Raw genomic sequence first — 19,384 nt, forward strand, 5'->3', positions numbered from 1 at the left:
CCATGGTACAAAATGGCATATTTCAGCAGGATACTGTAAGATCTCACATACAGTTCACACCTCAAACGGCTTGAAGAATGTATGGATTCTTTTCTGCCCCCACTGGTTTTCTGATTTGTCACCCATATAACTTGTGTGGTATATGGTGGAAAACCAAATATTTTCATACAAGCCTTCAACCAGCAATTTTCATGAACTGACACAGTGTATGTTTCAGACATGACAATAAATCCACCAAAATGGCATTTAGAGGTAGTCTGCTTCAAAGCCACAATCAATACAAACGTGTTTTCACGCCTACAAGAGTTACACTTCATACCGATATTATTGGTGTGGATCTGTTTGAAATGGAGTAGGCTTGTTTAATCTGCTTCTGCCAGTTTACATGTAGTTTGACCCATTTCACAACTCTGAAGAGCTCCTTCATGATCAGATTTGTTGAACAAGGCATTTGAATAAATGAATTTGGACACACTCTTGTTTCATGATTTTACTTAGCTTTTAAATATTGATGCATAAACACACACACACACACACACACACACACACAGAGAGAGAGAGAGAGAGAGAGAGAGAGAGAGAGAGAGAGTGAGTTCTAGAGGGGGGGGGGGGGAGGGCAGGAAGGGGGGTTAGGGATTTGAAAATATATACAAAGTAATGGAAAAAGAGGAAAGGTGCCATATTGTGAATGTGCTAATGAAATAACAAGGGCAGTGTTTGTTATTCTGAACAATGCCAAATCACATAAGCAATGTCTGCTGATAGGAAGAAAACAGTAACAAAGTTTATACAGACTTATTAAACAGTGAAAAAATGTAAATAAATGAGACATTAACTGATACCTTCTGAGAATGGGTAAGGGGACCCACTGTAATCATAGAAGAATCTGTCTCCACATCTCCAGCGGTAGAACTGCTCTGCGACAATAGCCTGCCTCACTGTCAGTTTGTCTGGGCTGGTTTTCTCCAGCATCACCATCATCAGCTCAACGTCATCTGGATCTGCATAATACTGTCCCAAGGCCATGGCATCCTTAAAAGGAAAGTTATGTCAGCTGCAAATAACTTATATGCTTTTTTGATTAATGTACATATTGTGTAAACAACTCTGTTTTTAGGTGTCTCACATTGTCACCATTCAAATAGTCATGTTTAATCGAATAAAACAACACATTAGTAGGTATTTCAGATTAAAACTGTAAATTACATTGTGTGTTCTCTGGTTAGGTGCAAAATGAAATCAAAGTTTCATGCTGTACACTCTCTTCAGACTCTTGCTTCTCTTCTATACACTTCTTGCTCATATGAGTTTTATTTCAACATATTTCTCTGACAGCTCCACTATTTGCAAATCTAGTTTTGTTACTTCAGTAAATGACTGTATGTGTGAATATGCTCTTCAAAAAAATCTGCACCTCAAATGATGTGGTAAGCTCGTGGTGTAACAGACGACAAGTGGTCTGTTGCATGCACCATCTATCGCCTCTGACCTAGCACAAATTCTAATTAAATGATAAAATTGAATTACGGGTTAGGATTTGTTAGTTATGTGCATAAATACTGCAGAAGTATTTGGTTTTTATATGTGCAGATAATTCAAACACCGAGCCAGCAACCGGCACGGACTTTCATTGACGCGGCAAGTAGGGGGCTGCCGTGGAGCAAACACAGTGAGGCTGATGACGTCGCTCCATGGAGGTCCAGAGTCGTGGTGGCGGGATACTCCGAGGTGACTGTTGGACTTCACAGGAAAAAAGAAACGAAGAATGTATAATGAGGAACTTTGTGTATAACAGCGAAAGTAGGAAGAAGCAATTTAACTGCCAGTAATGCAGTAGGCGGTACCTCAAGAGCTGACTGTACATAGGTATCAGAAATAAATCGCTATAACTATTCTAAAAAAGGAGTTCTGAGTAAGAGTTATTACGAGAAGCAGTCAGACAGTGTCAGTTACTGGTGAATGATCGCCATAGGCAACATTTACTTCATCAGCTACGCCACCCCCTCTTTCACTCAACGAATTTAGTCAACATTAAGACAGAGCCGAACTACGCAAATAATAAAACTCATCAGTGGGGTGGGGACAGTGCAAGCTGACGAAATAAAACTGTTACTCTGGTACCGAGCACTGCTGGTTTCGAATCCGCACCAGACAGCATGGACCTCGATTATCGCTAGAAGGCTCTGCAGCCATCACACCGTAAGCTGTGGCTGCGTGAGCTCCTGGACCACATATAATGTGAGGGTGCCACAGCGGAGGCAAGTGGTCCCAGTGGCCAATAGCAATGTACCCTATCATGTATTTAAGCGCCTGCCTCTCATTCAGCGAGGCAGTCTGATATTCACGTGAGTATATCGACATCTCTCCTACAGACAGTGTGTTTGCTTTGTTTCCGTGTATGAGTGGACATTGTGGATTCATGAGGTTTTCAGTTGTAACCCCATTGCTTCTTGCGTGTTGTTGTTCATAAGGTCTTGCTCGGTCATCTGTCATCGTTCTTGTCCGTCCTTTCCCATTCGTTTTGTTTGTTCGCGAACCGCTCCTGTTTGGTCCCTTCACTACAAACTACAAATATATAATGATAACAGAAATTACTCAATGTAAACGACAAATAAAAATGAGTAAAAGCAACCAATCACCAACGGACTGACTATTGGTGTTGCAGTGACCAGGTTTCACGTATTATAGTTCAGTGAGGGAGAGTTATCTTAGCTGTCAGAGTTAGAATTAATAAAATGGTATTGTCATGGCCAAGGAAATCAGCATTTGAATTTTGTTTGACAATGTTTTACATGTGCCCCACATATCTTTTTATTTGTGAGAGAATGAATGTGCTTCCCAGAGGCAAATCTATCCTCCCTCAGCCCAGGGAACATTTTACAACAGCATCTGTATTTTTAAGTATGTCAGTTCTCAGGTTCATAGGTAATTTTTTGGAAAATAAACTAGTTTGGAAATACTCTAAATACAGAAAGGAATCCTTGAAAATTACAAGTGGGCTGACTGGTTCCAGAGAACATTCCAGCTGGGTACAGGCACCCATTCACAGGCTGGCCACATCTTCTGCCGACAACAAATCCAACTCAGTTCCGGAGTCTACATGTAACAACAGGAAGGGGAAGACCCTCCACCAAGGATAAAATTACAGAAACACTGACTTCCCTGACTGTGAGCAGAAACAAACAGCACTCCATTCATTCACACACTCACATAGCCCTAGTCTGCAGACCTGTGTTCACAACTCTATTCTCAAATGAGACTGTGATAATGATGAGTACATACTTTGATTTTATTTCGTGTGACTTACTATCCTTGTACGCTATTCTAAATCAGTCTACCAAACATCAATCTTACCAAATTGTTATTATATTAAATTAATTATTCCATTCTTGTTACTATTAAATTCTAGGTCTCTGAGGTACCTTAAAAGTACTAGTAACACCTTTTCACATCCCAATGCATGATACAAACATATTAATATATGTAACCTCATACAAGCCCAGTGAGGGTACCCACAGTGGGAATAAAAGACCTCCTAGTGGATGTCTCTGCCTCTGCCTTTGCTGTTATTTGTCTCATGTCTGTCCGTGGACTCCACAATGCTGCAACTATTTACAGCATTTAGTTTTGTGGATCGTAAACATGGTATTTCCACCAACACTAGCCTTTATGAAACTCTGAAACAAAATACTGTTTATCCAGGTAAGTCATGCAAGGACTGCAGTCTTTCCACTAGAACAATCTCAGATCCATTTCTGCTGATATTTCACCATGAACTGTTTCTGCTTCATTCATGGAGTAACTGATTAATTACATCTTCTGTGCTTATGTTAACCTTCCCCCTCCCCCCCTCCCCACCTCCACCCCTCTCTTGCCCACTTTCCAGATGCAACCCTTGTTCTGTGCCTGGCCTTTCCTCAAATTTTTATTTTTGGAGATCAGATCTGCTTTAAGCACAGTTTTATTTTATTCTCACCCAAACAAGTTTTGCAACAGCTATGGCATCATCAGTGTATACACTATTTGTCCTCTAGCATTATTTCATGGTATGTTTGCAGATGACTTGGTCCTTCTAGCAGTGGATGGAAAAAAAGTTACAGGGACTCTGGATGCCGTTGAAACTAAAGAAAGAGCTATGGAATTAACATGAATACAAAGAAAATGAAAGTAATGAGATTAGGAGGAAATGAAAGAGCAAATATAATACTGGATGGAGAATCATTAGAACATGTGCAAAGCTTTAACACTTAGGATGCAGAAAGGAAATCAATTGGAATTGGAACACAGAAATTAAAACCTGGGTAGCAATGAGGAAAAGGCATTTTATAATAATAGGGGACTTTTCTTCAGCAATATGGAGAAATATTTGAGGGAAAGAGTGATGAAGTGTATTGAGTGTCATCCTGAGTGGTTCTGAAACATGCAAAATGAAGCAGAAAGAAAGAATAAGTTAGAGACTTTTGAGATGTGGACATGGTGTAGGCTTCTGAGAAGTGAATGTGGTGCAGGATAGAAAGAATAAGTTGAGTAGTGAAGTGAGATGTTGAGGTGCTGAGAAGACCATGAGAGCAGAGACAATGTGTAATAAAATAAGGAGAAGAAACTAAATGGGACATATGTTAGGAAAGAAGTGGGGGGGGGGGGGGAGGGGGACATTTTGTAGGAAGTCTTACAAGGGAATGTTGAAGTGAAGAGAAGGCAAGAGAGGAAGAGATTTTAGGTCTTTCATGATGTGCTGGATGGTAGCATTGAGAAGCAAGTGATAGACTGCTAGAAATGAAGAAATGAAGGCACTCCCAGCATAGCAGAAAACTAATGATGATGATATTTTATGGTATGGTAGGCACATAACAGAGTTGTAAATTATAACAATATCATTACAGGATATCATACTCTGGCTTATCTCCATCAGCTGAAATATGTGACTTTGAGAAGGTATGTAATGTCTGCTATAAACAGGAAACTGAAATTTGCACCAGCTTCTTGAAGTAAAATTTCAATATACATAGTTTCATCTGTCCACTTGTGATAGACATTTGCTGTTTTTTGGCAGGCCATTGGGACAAAATGATTTCCAAAAAGCATTTGTGGATGTTTGCAAATATGGGGAAAACTGTGAGTAGCCTAGAGTTACAGATATTGAAGATGATTGCCTTTCCTCCATTTTATTTGTTGTTTTCTATTGTGAAAGATCAATATCAGTTTTATTAATGGATATGATTCAATTAATATATGCTCTGCTTAGAAAATTATATCATTCTGAACCATTAGCCCAAATTGAATTATAAAGACTAGTTAAGATGTAGTACTTAGTGTTTCATTTTCACAAATAAAAATTAACATAGAGTAACAATGACTGTTTAAATACCTCATATGACATAAGATCAGCAAAGTCTTCAAATTTTGTTGCTCTTGGTAGGCCTATTAATTCTCGATAATCATTATAGTGTCCCAAGCCATTATCTCTCCCTCTTATTATGTCAAACATGTCCAGGTCTTGGCCGTAAGGCCCATCAACTTGGAACAGGTTCCTGTTAAGCTGAAATCATTTAAACTTCATTAATTCAAGCACTAGTGAAAGAATATTGAAATATTTGCATTAATATTGTTAATTCGAAACAGGATGACTGACATTGGTCAGTGTTATTTAACTTAATCTGGGAATGGAGAGAAAAATTCCAAGGAGAAGGCACAACAGATATAAGGCTCAGTGAAAAGAATGACAAACTACAGTAAAGCCAATGGAAACTGCAAACTACTGTAAAGGCAAATGGAAACTGCGTTGAGAAATAGATTTACAGCAAATACAGAAATAGGAAGAAATGTTACAGGACTGTAGATCTGGAAGAACATTTATTTAGTATTTGACAATATTATGAAAAGGACAGGTTGCTACCCATCATATAATGGAGATGCTGAGTCACAGACAGGCACTACAAAAAGAGTACTTAACACACAAGCTTTCAGCCAGAAGATCTTCTTCTGAAATAGACAACATACACCCACACATTCACGAAAATGCAGCTTGCACCACATGACCACTGTCTCTGGCTGCTGAGGCCAGACTGCAAGCAACAGCACATGATGGGAGAAGCACTCTGGATGATGGGAGTAAGGAGGTGGGTAGGGATGAGAGGGGGTGCGATATCAGAGTACGGGCGGGTGGCAGTAAAGTGCTGGCTGTGGTAGCACAGAGATGGGGAGAGGGTAGGGCAGCTAGGTGCAGTCAGGAGGTTAGACAGAGAGCAGGGCAGTGGCAGAAAAGTACAAAGACTGTGGGTGCACTTATGGAATACAAGACTGGAGTCGGAACAGGGAAGGGATAGGTGGGTGAAGGACAATGGCTAACAAATGTTGTGGCCAGGAGGGATATGGTAATGCAGGATAAGTTGCAGGGATAATTCTCACCTGTGCAATTCAGATAAGCTGGTGTTGGTAGAAAGGATCCAGATGGAACAGGCTGTGAAGTAGTCATTAAAATGAAGAGTATTGTGATGGGCATCATGCTGGGTGGTCCAGCAGCTTCTTGGCCACAGTTTGTTAGTGGCCATTCATGCAGATGGACAGGTTGTTAGTTGTCATGCCCATGTAGATTGAAGCAACATGGTTGCAGCTTAGCTTTTAGATGGCATGACTGGTGGTGTGTTGCAAAAGCTATCAAGTGCCAATGCTACACAGTAACATACTGCCATTGGGTTGGTTGCCAGCTCAGTCCCTGTGACTACCTGACATTCCAACTCCACTATTTGCAGTGCAACCTGCAGAGGGCCTTTGCTTACACCGGACTAAAGCACAGAGGGTGTTTAAATCAGCAAGAGAGGTTGCTCCTGCCTTGAACCTTTTTTTGCATCTGCCAGTGTCACAAGTAGCCAATCAGGAGGAAGTGTACTTCCACTGTGTAGGTATTAGGGCCGTGTCTGCAATGATCGTGGCAGTTGTGATGCACCCAGCCAAGAGAAGCAGCCCACTCTACATCCAGCACAACTGACCGCATGCTGCCTTTGCCACCGAAGGACCTCGGAAACTCCTCATGGGCCTGTTAGTTTTCTGTCAGACTCACTTGGCAAGTCCTTAGAAACTGTTAACTTGTACAGATCATAATTAAAGTATTAGTCACTTCTACTGTGCTCCACTAAAGAAGAGTGAGGACTTAAAGATTTGATAGTCAGACTAGTGGAGAGCAGAATTTGGCTGTAAAAGCCTTCCTTTTGTTGTCCCCTAAACCAAGATTGGTATTACAAGTACTTGCGATTAGTTATGAACTTATTTCCCTATTAGGAAACAGTTACAAAGTTGGTTACTTGTTTTTTTAAGGTCAATGAAAATTATTTGTGTTGAATTCAATGTGTTCTTAAATATAGACAGTGAACTACATGCTTGTGTATTTCTTGTAGAAATGCTCAAAGTAAAGGACACTTCCTGGTTTCACAGGTAGCTCTGCCTTTGATGAGATAGATTATGCTTGTTACCAGACTGGAGTAGGTGGTGGCAGGAGGATGCTTGGGACAGGTCTTGCATCTAGATCCATTAGAGGGATATGAACCATGAGGCAAGGGGCTGGGAGCAGGGATTGTGTAGGGGTGACCAAGGATGCTGTGTGGAACACCACTGTGGGAGTGGTCGCGAGGGTACAGGTAGGACATTCCTCATTGCAGGGCACAATGAGAGGTGGTCGAAGTCCTGGGGGAGAATGTGATTCAGTTGCTCCAGTCCTGGGTGGTACTGAGTCACAAGGGGTGTGCTTCTCTGTGGCTAGATGGCGGGACTTTGGGAGGTGGTATGTGTATGGAGAGTTAAGGCACAGGAGATCTGTTTCTGTACAAGAGTGGGAGGGTAATTACGGTCTGTGAAGACCTCAGTGAGACCTTTGGTATATTTCGAGAGGGACTGCTTGTCACTACAATTGCAACTGCCATGTGTGGCTAGGCAGTATGGAATGGACTTTTTGGTATGGAATGGGTGGCAGCTGTCGAAGTGGAGGTATTGCTGGTGCTTTGTAGGTTTGATATTGATGGAGGTACTGATGTAGCCAGTTTTGAGGCGGAGGTCAACTTTGAGGAAGGTGGTTTGTTCAGTTGAAGAGGACCAGGTGAAGCAAATGAGGTAGAAGGTGTTGATGTTCTGGAGGAATGTGGACAGGGTGTCCTCACTCTCAATTGAGATCATGAAGATGTCATTAGTGAACCTGTACTAGGTGAGGAGTTTAGGATTCTGGGTGTTTTAGGAAGGATCCCTTTAGATGGCCCATGAAAAGGTTGTCATAGGATGGTCCCCATGTGAGTGCCTATTGCTGTACCCCAGATTTGATTACTGGTGATGTCTTCAAAGCGGAAGTAATTTTGGGTGAGTATGTAGTTAGTCATGGTGACCAGGAAGGAGGTTTTAGGTTTGGAATCCATTGGGCATTGGGTAATGGTAGTGTTCAATAGAGGCTAGGCCATGGGCATTAGGGATGTTACTGTAAAAGAAGATGGCATCAATAGGCACCATGTGAGAAAGTGTGATCTCCAGTCTCTCCTCAAATCCTTTGGCCCATTCCAGAACCTCTCCCCAGAGTCTCTCTCTCTCTCTTCACCCCTAACACTCACCTCACTCATGCTTCCTAAAGTCCATAAACCTAGTCACACAGGACACCATATTCTTTCCAGTTACTGTGCCACCCCCACTGAGAGAAACTCTGCTCTCTTGGACCAACACCATCAGGCTATTACCCACAACCTAACCATCTACATAAAAAATGCCAACCATTAACTCCACCGACTCTCCATGGTTCCTGTTCCTTTACCAGACAGTGCCCTGCTCATCACTATTTATGCCACCTCCCTTTATACTAACATCCCTAATGCCTATTGTCTGGCCACTGATGAATGTTTTCTACTATTGATGAACTCCAAGCCTACAACCTCCTTCCTGGTTGCCATGAGTAACTACATGCTCACCCACATTACTTCTGCTTTGAAGGCATCACCTGTAATCAAATCTGGGGTACAGCAATGGGCGCCATCCTATGTCAACCTATTCATGGGCCATCTAAAGGGATCCTTCCTAAAACACCCAGAATCCCAAACTCCTCCCCTAGTTCAGATTAAGTGATGACACCTTTGTGTTCTGGATTGGGGGTGAGGACTTCTTGTACACATTCCTCCAGAACATCAACACCTTCTTCCCCATTTGCTTCACCTAGTCCTCCTCAGCCATACAAGCCATCTTCATGTTGATCTCCATCTCAAAGATGGCTACATCAATACCTCCCTCCATACCAGACCTACCAACCAACAGCAATTCATCCACTTTGACAGCTGCCACCTATTTCATACCAAAAATTCCCTTCCATACAGCCTAACCACCCATGGCTACTGCATCTGTAGTAACAAGTAGTCCTCTCAAAATATACCCGGGGTCTCACTGAGGCCTTCATAGAGCACATGTGTACAGAAACAGATCTCCTGCACCTTATCTCTCTGAACACACACCACTTCCCGAAGTCCCACTGTTGGGTCACAGAGGAGCATACAGCCCATAACTCAGTACCACACAGATCTGGAGCAACTGAATCACACCCTCCGTTAAGGTTTCAACTACCTCTTGTAGTGCCCTGAAATGAGGGATATCCCACTCACTATCTTCCTCACCCCTCTCACAGTGATATTACAGCGACCACCGAACCTACACAATATCCTCGTCCACTCCTACACAGCCCCTGTTCTCAACCTCTTACCTCATTGTTCATATCGCTTTAACAGACCTGTCCCACACATCCTCCCACCTACTCCAGCCCAGTCACAAACATCATCTACCCTATCAAAGGCATGGCTACCTGTGAAACCAGTCATGTGATCTACAAGTTAAGCAGCAACTACTCTGCTTCATTCTCTGTGGGCATGACAACTAACAATCTGTCTATCTGCATGAATGGCCACTGACAAACTGTAGCCAAGAAACAGGTGGACTACCCACAACAATGTTCTTCAATGTATCCTTCCTATCAACGCCAGCTTTTCTGAATTGTGTAGGCAGGAACTCTCCCTGCAATTTATCCTATGTTTCCGTAACCGTCCAGGCCTCAACATTCATTACTCATTGTCCTTCATCCACCTATCCCTTCCTGTTCTCACTCCACAATCTTCTGTTCCACTTTTGCACTCAAAGTCTGTTTACTTCTCTCCTTTTCCATCCCAACCTGCCCACCATCTAATCTCCTGACTGCACCTAACTGCCCTACCCTTTCTCTGCCTAGTCACTATATGCCCCCACAAGCAGCACTTTACCATCCTATCATCCCCCACCCATACCATACCGTCCCTCCACTTTCCCACCCCAGCTGCCTCCTTAACCCCACCATCGGGTTTGGTTCTCCCATCATGCACAATAGCTCACATTACATCGGCAGCCAGAGAGAGTGGTTTGTGTGTGTGTGTGTGTGTGTGTGTGTGTGTGTGTGTGTGTGTGTGTGTGTGTCACAGTTTAGTAGTCATTTAGTTGTGCCTGTCTGCGATTCAACATTTCCACTATATGGTGAGTAGCTATTTATCCTTTTCATAATATTGTCATTACTCCATCCTGGATTTTCTATAGGATTTAATTTTCTCTAGACAATGTAGAAGTTTATCAAAAAATGACTTAAAAAGTCATTGAAACCATGAGCAATATGAAGATGAAAACAAGTTAAAATTATCAGCCATAATTTTTTTCAAAGTATATGGATTTCTCATCTTATTACAGTCATTTTAGTTAGTGTATATGTCTTCAAGTGACTGCTCAAACCAGTTTTTGTGTGAAATTTATGCCCAGTTGCAGTGTGCTTAATTGCTTAATGTCATATTTTAGAAGCAGGAAAAGACATTGGAGTGATTATATGTATAAAAATTGGTAAGTCCCAGGCTGAACAACTCAATACTGAACAGATGTTTGCTAAACAAGATCTGAAAATATGCAAGTTAAAGTACTAATACTTTATGGGCCATCAGCAGGAAACATAAGTTTCATCAAACAGTTAAAGAGAGTATTAATTATATCTAAAGAAAAACTATAAAATTGCAAACAGGCAGAAAGGTTGGACAGTGCTACCTTCAGGAAGTGAAATTCCAGTACTGCTGATAGACACATTTATAAGTGACATGCCCCTCCTTTCTAACCTTACAACACATATCCCTCTTCTCTCCCTATGGAAGGAACAAACAGGCTCAAAATCTAGGTATAGCCTTTTCACATTCAAATGTGTTGGTCAGCAGTGCGGGATTTCACTTCCTAAAGGCAGCACTAGCAAGCCATTACTTATCTTTGTACTATTAATAATGCTAAACAGACTTAGTTGAAGGCCCATTGCCCATGGAGACTTAACTATAAATTTTCTGGCAGTGTGTGCTGATTGAAGAGACTGTGAGGGGCCGATGCATGGCTTTCAATTATTTCTCATAGAAAAACTCCCGACAAGGACTGAAAGTCACAGAGTGACTGATAGTTATTAATCTGATCATGATGGCTGAATGTAAGAATAAGGTATGCTCCCCATTAGGTATATATCACAAAAGTAAAATATTTTATGATAGAAACATTGTATCAACACTACAGGAAAGAAGAAGAATTATCTATATCAATTCCATATCATCATCACATCGAGAACTTTTTGTCTTGCATCATATGTACCAGTCTTACAGTTTATATGTATATGCTACATACCGTGTAGCGGAGATGCTGAGTCGCAGATAGGCACAACAAAAAGACTGTTTTTTGTTGTGCCTATCTGCAAGTCAGCAGCTGTGCTATATGGTGAGTAGCAACTTTCCTTTTCATGATATTGTTACATTCCATCCTGGATTTTCCATTGTTTGATATATGCTACATATACAGGTATATGCAAACTGGAAGAGATTTGTTTAGTTATTTTGCCCATACATAGAAGAATGTATTAGATGGTAACAGACATTACACTTAAATCTAGCATTTCAAGTAAAAATGTTCATGTTGATATGTACAAGTTCTACAAAATTATTAAATAGAAGAGCTGAAGTGGTAAGTAGATATTCTCCAACAAATTTTCCAGATGCATTTTTATTTGCTATTCATTTTACATTTTATGGAAATTTTTATTCCTACAAAGAATTTTCTTTCTGACTACAGTGTCACTTGTACTGCCTGAGTAATGAAAAAATTTTCTTCTAATCTTATATTTTGATTGGGCATATCACTAGCTTTTTAATTGACTCCATCGTCCCCCTCCCCCTGCCCCCTCTGGATATTCACAGGGACAAAAATACATATTTTGAATAGACACCATATAGATGCATGGAAATAACAGCACATTTAGTCTTTTGAAGAATAGTAGCCAAGCTCCCTGCAATAATCCTGACAACTGTCTTTTTGATTCTGAATTACTGCATTCATATTGAAGTACTGTATTCAAACTTGTGGTGTTTTTACTGTTTTGTACTTGTCAAGATAATAATGGCAGATGGCCACTAAGTGTCAAGTGTGATTTTAGTGCTCATCCAAACATAAGTTTCAATCATATTTTTCTTGTTTCTTATCTGTTTCACATTTTGCATACTTTTTAGTATATTTATTGGCTATTACATTTAACATTTACTGTACACTGAATTTCCAATACTCATTATCTAGGCCTGACTTTTGTTTACTTACTTCTAGTGAACTGTGCAAATTCATGCACATTTTACATATACTTTTGATGTGAATATCTGCACTAAACAAATTTGCAACCAAGGCTGTCTTATTTCAAGACCATCTTTTTTTTTTCTTGTCACACAAGTGAAGACTTGTCATCTCTGTATTGCATTTATGAAATACCATGTGTCATTTTATGGTATTTTTTTGTAAGTATAACTGAAGTTACTGAACTCACACTCACAGCAAACTCAGCACATTATCATAAGGTAACCTTCTTTGTACTGAAACAAACAAAATACATCTCAGAATATCCCTTTAGTTTCACACATTTAGTGTTTTTATTTGCTGTAGATATTTCATTTGGCCATGAGTGGATACTGTGGGAGCTACCATAGGAAAGTAAGTAGTGGGATATACTGTAGCAGCTGTAGCAAAATGATTACTGGAAAGGAAGGGGGCATGTAGTGAGGAGAACCCTGGGAAGGTCACTGAGACTCTCTCTTGGGCTGTAAAATATGCAGCAAGAGAGGAAGATTTATGCACTTGAGGTACATTTTGATGAAGGTAAGAGAGAGCTAATGAGGAGGAAGTAAGACAGTGGTAAGAGGAATGGTTGGGAACTGGCAGTTGGTAGGAAGGCTAGTGGGAAGAGTACACAGTCTGACAATGTTGTTGTTTCTACCAGTAACATGTTCCCCCCCCCCCCCCCCCTCTCCGCATGAACCATAGACCTTGCCGTTCGTGGGGAGGCTTGCGTGCCTCAGTGACACAGATAGCAGTACCGTAGGTGCAACCAAAACGGAGGGGTATCTGTTGAGAGGCCAGACAAACGTATGGTTCCTGAAGGGGGGCAGCAGCCTTTTTAGTAGTTGCAGGGGCAACAGTCTGGATGATTGACTGATTTGGCCTTGTAACATTAACCAAAACGGCCTTGCTGTGCTGGTTCTGCGAACGGCTGAAACCAAGGGGAAACTACGGCCGTAATTTTTCCCGAGGGCATGCAGCTTTACTGTATGGATAAATGATGATGGCGTCCTCTTGGGTAAAATATTCTGGAGGTAAAATAGTCCCCCATTCGGATCTCTGGGCAGGGACTACTCAGGAGGAAGTCGTTATCAGGAGAAAGAAAACTGGCGTTCTACGGATCGGAGCGTGGATGTCAGATCCCTTAATTGGGCAGGTAGATTAGAAAATTTAAAAAGGGAAATTGATAGGTTAAAGTTAGATATAGTGGGAATTAGCAAAGTTCGGTGGCAGGAGGAACAAGACTTTAGGTCAGGTGAATACAGGGTTATAAATACAAAATCAAATAGGGGTAATGCAGGAGTAGGTTTAATAATGAATAAAAAAAATTGGAGTTCGGGTAAGCTACTACAAACAACATAGTGAACGAATTATTGCGGCCAAGATAGACATGAAGCCCACGCCTACAACAGTAGTACAAGTCTATATGCCAACTAGCTCTGCAGATGACAAAGAAATTGAAGATATGTATGATGAGATAAGAGAAATTATTCAGATAGTGAAGGGAGATGAAAATTTAATAGTCATGGGTGACTGGAATTCGATAGTAGGAAAAGGAAGAGAAGGAAATGAAGTAGGTGAATATGGATTGGGGGTAAGAAATGAAAGAGGAAGCCGCCTGTTAGAATTTTGCACAGAGCACAACTTAATCATAGCGAACACTTGGTTCAAGAATCATAAAAGGAGGTTGTATACATGGAAGAAGCCTGGAGATACTGACAGGTTTCAGATAGATTATATAATGGTAAGACAGAGATTTAGGAACCAGGTTTTAAATTGTAAGACATTTCCAGGGGCAGATGTGGAATCTGATCACAATCTATTGGTTATGAACTGTAGATTAAAACTGAAGAAACTGCAAAAAGGTGGGAATTTGAGGAGATGGGACCTGGATACGTAGTGGCTGATGGCCTCCACTTAATGGCCAAGAGCAGCAGCGTTTACATAGAGTTGCTAAGAAACTAGCAACACTGTGAAATAACCACAGAAACCAATGTGGAACATAACAATAATCATATCCATTTGGACAGTCTCGTGAAATTTGGCGTTAATAGGCTATGGCCACAGGCAACTGACTCAAGTGCCTTTGCTAATAGCACAACGTCAGCTGCAGAGCATCTCCTGGCTTCATGACCATATCAGTTGGACTCTAGAGGACTGTAAAACTGTGGAATGGGAGAGCTGATGGTAGTGTTTGACACCACAAAGTCATGGGTCCAACTTTTCTACAAGGAAGTTTGCAAGCTTGTGGTAGCTCCATAATGGAATGGATTGTGTATACATGGAATGGACTGGGTCTTCTGGTCCAACTGAAGCAATCACTTGCTGAAAATGCAGCCAAACAATGGTGGAATTTTGAAGGTTGATAATGTGCCACATCACTGGGCCACAATTGATTGTGATTGGATAGAGTTTTGTTCTCACCTTCAACGTGTAGAATTTCTTTTTGCATGAAGCTCATTATGCCATGTACAAACCATAAGTAGCACTGTGCCAATGTGTATTCTAAAAAGAGCCTAATAGTTACAGGACAGGTTTGTTCAGATAAGAAATAAATTTTTAGACAGTCATATATCTGCATATGCTAGTGACACCATCTTATTAGCAGTGAGACAAAACCTCATATTCTGTTCCCACAAACTCAGAGCGATTCATTAACTTCTGAGCTCTTACAGTGCAGATTGAAAAATATGAAAATGCTTTATGTATGAATGCCTCCACATCCAAGTCAAAATGTCAGAGGTAGCCTTCCCAATATTATGAAGAATATGACAAAAAATGTACTGAACTGAAAAATAAATAATGTGTTTTTGTTGTGTACTAAAATGGGCAGTTTAGCAAAACAATTCAAAAAACTGAATGGGAATCATGGAACAGTCTCAAAAATGGGTGGCTCCCAGTAAAAACAGGTAATATTGCATCGCTAGGTATACATAGTGCAACTAATTTCCCTTTATAGATATTGAGGAATTGTAGTGGAGACCATGACAGTTAAGTTTATCATAGGAACTTATGTCCACAAATGTACTATTGTCCCCACTACATGTAAAATACCACAACAGACATTCAGATCCATGCTCACTACAGGTTTGCTTACATGGCATTCAGTTGTGTTTGTGACCTGCCTGGACCTCATTTTACACATGCTGTCCTAAATCATGGGGCCAAAGTGGATAGGTCACTGTGGGTTGACTGCTTGGCCTGGACATTCTCACAATGTGAACCTGATGAACTACTGGTTGTGGGCTCACATGAAATGCTTGATTTACAAGATCCCTGTGGTTTATGGGGAAGACCTACTAGTGTGAGTTAGGACTGTGACAGACATTGGATTACCAAGGACTGGCACTCACATGTTCCACAACATGGTACAAAGATACTGTATCTGTTTTGATGTTGATGGTCGCTACATTGAGCCCTGCTTGTAAATGAACTCAGGCAACAAGAAGCTGGAGTCAGAGAGCAATGTGTACTGTGGTATTTTGTGTGTAATGGGAAAATAGCAATTTTTCCAGACAGGAGTTTCTATGCTTAACTTAATCACGTTGCTCCTCACTTGAAGTCCTCAAAGTTTTGTAAATGGAATTTAGTTACACCCATTGTGTATTATGAACCAAACAGATCAGAAAGGAAAACTTAAGAATATTGACACCAGGTGCGGTATAAGAACAAGCAAGATAATTCCACCTTGCTCTGTTACAAACTCTACTCTAAATGCTACACGTGAAGTTTATTTTTGGGTGCGTTACTGGGTTTGTGTAAATTACAGTTCAGGTGAAACAAACTTGTATTATCTGCAAAGCATCCTTAAAGAGACCTCTGCAATGTATGTAGTCATCCACTCTACACCATATTCTTTGTACTTGCATCTACTTAATAAATACTTTATTTACTTTAGCTGTATTACCTCCGAATATAATCCCATAAGACAGTAGGCAATATCCATACAATCAATACAGTGTGTAAAACATGCTGAACAAACTGAAGGAAAAACATTTTTCAATTTTTATACCAAAGCTTCTAATTATTTATTGGTTGACTAGTTTCAGGCTCTGCCCATTTTCACAAGCCATGTACTTGTTGTGGGCAATTTATGCCATCACGGTCCACCCCCGGTAGCTGAGTGGTCAGCGCGACAGACTGTCAATCCTAAGGGCCCGGGTTCGACTCCCGGCTGGGTCGGAGATTTTCTCTGCTCAGGGACTGGGTGTTGTGTTGTCCCAATCATCATCATCTCCATCGACGCGCAAGTCGCTGAAGTGGCGTCAAATCAAAAGACTTGCACCAGGCGAGCAGCCTACCCAACGGGAGGCCCTCGTCACACGCCATCATCATCGTATGCCATCACGCTTTAGATGTTGTAGCTCAAATCTTTAGTATCCAGTATGATCCTGATCCATGTGGCAAAGATATTTCATATGCAATGGATAATTTGTTCTCATTGGAATTAACTGCATCTCATGCTGGTTTATTTTTCATAGGTATTATTGTAAATTTGACTCATAATGAATTGCATTGACATCTGTCAAATTTACAATAACACCTACGACAAATAAGCCAGCATGACACATGGTGAATTCCAATAAGAATGAATTCTCCGTTGTATTGTGAAATATCATTGTCACATACCTCAGGTCATGCTGGTTAATAAAGATCTGAGCTACATCTAAAGTGTGATGACATAAATAGAACTATCCTCACAAAATATATACCAAATACAAAATATGTGGCTTATGAAAATAGGGAAAGCCTGAAACTTGTCAACCAATAAATAATTAGCAATTTAGGTGCAAACAATTAAAAGTGTATTTTTTTCAATATTTGAAAGTTGCAAGCTGCTACATACTGAAAACCTTTATGTGCTGAATTAAGCTTAATGATTAGTTTGAACATGTGTTGACTTTACTTTAATTTGTTATTCAGTTGTGAAATCAAGATGATATCATGCAGAATATTCAGACCTGAGAAACAAAAATTAAAAGAGGAGTATGCTATGCAAAAAGTGAGTGTGTGGCAGCCAAATTCCAGCAGCAAACAATTTACAATTGATTCAGGATCAAGCTGTGAAATTTAATATCTCAAATCTGCTTATAGAACAACTGCATTAAGTATGACAAAAGTTTGTAAAAAATTGTCTTACCTCATAGACTGTGTATTTGTCATCCTTTGTGGCAGGCTGCTGTGTGAGGCCCAAGGTCAGCTGATCCAAGTTATTACCTTGAATGAGGATTTCTGGTTTATCGAACCATCTGTTTATTTTTATTTTTCCGACTGGACATCCTATATCTTTGTACATACTGTAAAAAGTGATTTAATTAGTTTATCTCATTAAAAAGAAAAATGAATGTATACATGGACTGTTTCTTCGAAAAGGAAATGGATTTAGATTTTGGTAGCAGCTGCTGTAAGAGGGCTTGCACAATATTTGTTCAGTTTTTATCTATTTATTTATATTTTTTGCATGGAGCCATACAATAATGCCTTTTGCACATGTCAGAAGTGACAATAATTGCACTTACAAAATATGTTACATATTAAAGTTGTTACATCTTACATTTGTTTTATACATTTATTACTTAATAGTTGATATGCTACTAGTTGAAGTTACTGTTCAAAGTCTTAAAATTTGGTAAATGAATATAAACATTTACCTGTCAGAAAAATTTTAATGTGACATTAAAATTGTTCCCCATACACTTTCTTAGAGAGTTCGGTAGTTGGTTAAACCAAGTAAAAACATTAATGAGTTTCCTCTTTGCATGCTTCCATGCAAGTGCTGACTATATACATAGTTAATCATAAGTAATGTACAAAGCTGACATAAACTCAATGATAAGGTTACAAACTTTCAGTCCAGATATGAAGCAGCCACAGGGCCTAATTTTAGTCGCTTTCCTCTTCCTAGTGTCCATGAATGATGCAGAGTCACCCATCACCTCCCAGTTGGTAACTTATGCAGATGATTGTTATTTGTTGGCAAACAAAATAATGAGTTAAATAACTGAGGTCAAATAATTGCTTATTTCCAGGATTGAGATTTGGAGATTAATATCTGCAAATCACTGTTATTACCATTTAAACTTGCAAATTCACACCAAACATCTGTCAGTAATATAGGTGGAACTGAAGCAGCAGAAACAGAAGACTGTAGACTAAATTTCTAGGTATTTACCTAAATGAAAGCCTATGAGGGGTAAAAGATATCAATTTCACATGCAATAAAATCAGTAGTGCACTAAGGCTAATTAGTCTTCTCCCATCAGACATTAAAAACAATTTATCATGGGACAATTTTTGCACAGATTATTTATGGGATAGAGATATGGGACTGTGCTACTGACATACATACGAACGGAATATTAACCCTGCAGAAAGTGCAATCGTGATCATCAGTGGAACAGGGTACAGAGGGTCACACACAGAAATAATTGTACGTCATAAATACCTCAAAGTCTGCTCATTGTACTGGTAGCTTTACAAATCAATTACATTTTTTGTGACATCAGAAGAAAGCATTCAAGCAGTCTATTATGTATGACTGTAATAAAAGAAAGTAAGGATGCTACTATTGACTAGGAGCTAAACTAAGAGCAATGGCCCATGCTTTAATATTCACATATAGTAAAACAAACTGCTGGCCTTTATAAGGTATCACAAAGAGAACTAATTCAAACTGAAACAGAAATCATTCTTGATGGAAAAGTGCTTATAATTTTTAAGTGAATATTAACATTAA

General features: G+C 40.0%; 1 protein-coding gene across 1 annotated transcript in view; it reads right to left on the reverse strand.

Moving 5' to 3' along the window:
• Positions 1 to 19,384, reverse strand: part of LOC126210520 (peroxidase-like) — a 138,703-nt gene that overhangs the window by 11,304 nt on the left and 108,015 nt on the right. The window contains exons 10-12 of the mRNA XM_049939767.1: positions 17,789 to 17,945; positions 5,369 to 5,539; positions 843 to 1,032 (exon numbers count right to left, since the gene is read on the reverse strand). Coding sequence (XP_049795724.1) covers positions 843 to 1,032; positions 5,369 to 5,539; positions 17,789 to 17,945 — 518 coding nt within the window. The remainder of the gene's footprint in view (positions 1 to 842; positions 1,033 to 5,368; positions 5,540 to 17,788; positions 17,946 to 19,384) is intronic.

This window comes from Schistocerca nitens, chromosome 10, assembly GCF_023898315.1.
Source record: "Schistocerca nitens isolate TAMUIC-IGC-003100 chromosome 10, iqSchNite1.1, whole genome shotgun sequence".
Lineage (NCBI taxonomy): Eukaryota > Metazoa > Arthropoda > Insecta > Orthoptera > Acrididae > Schistocerca > Schistocerca nitens.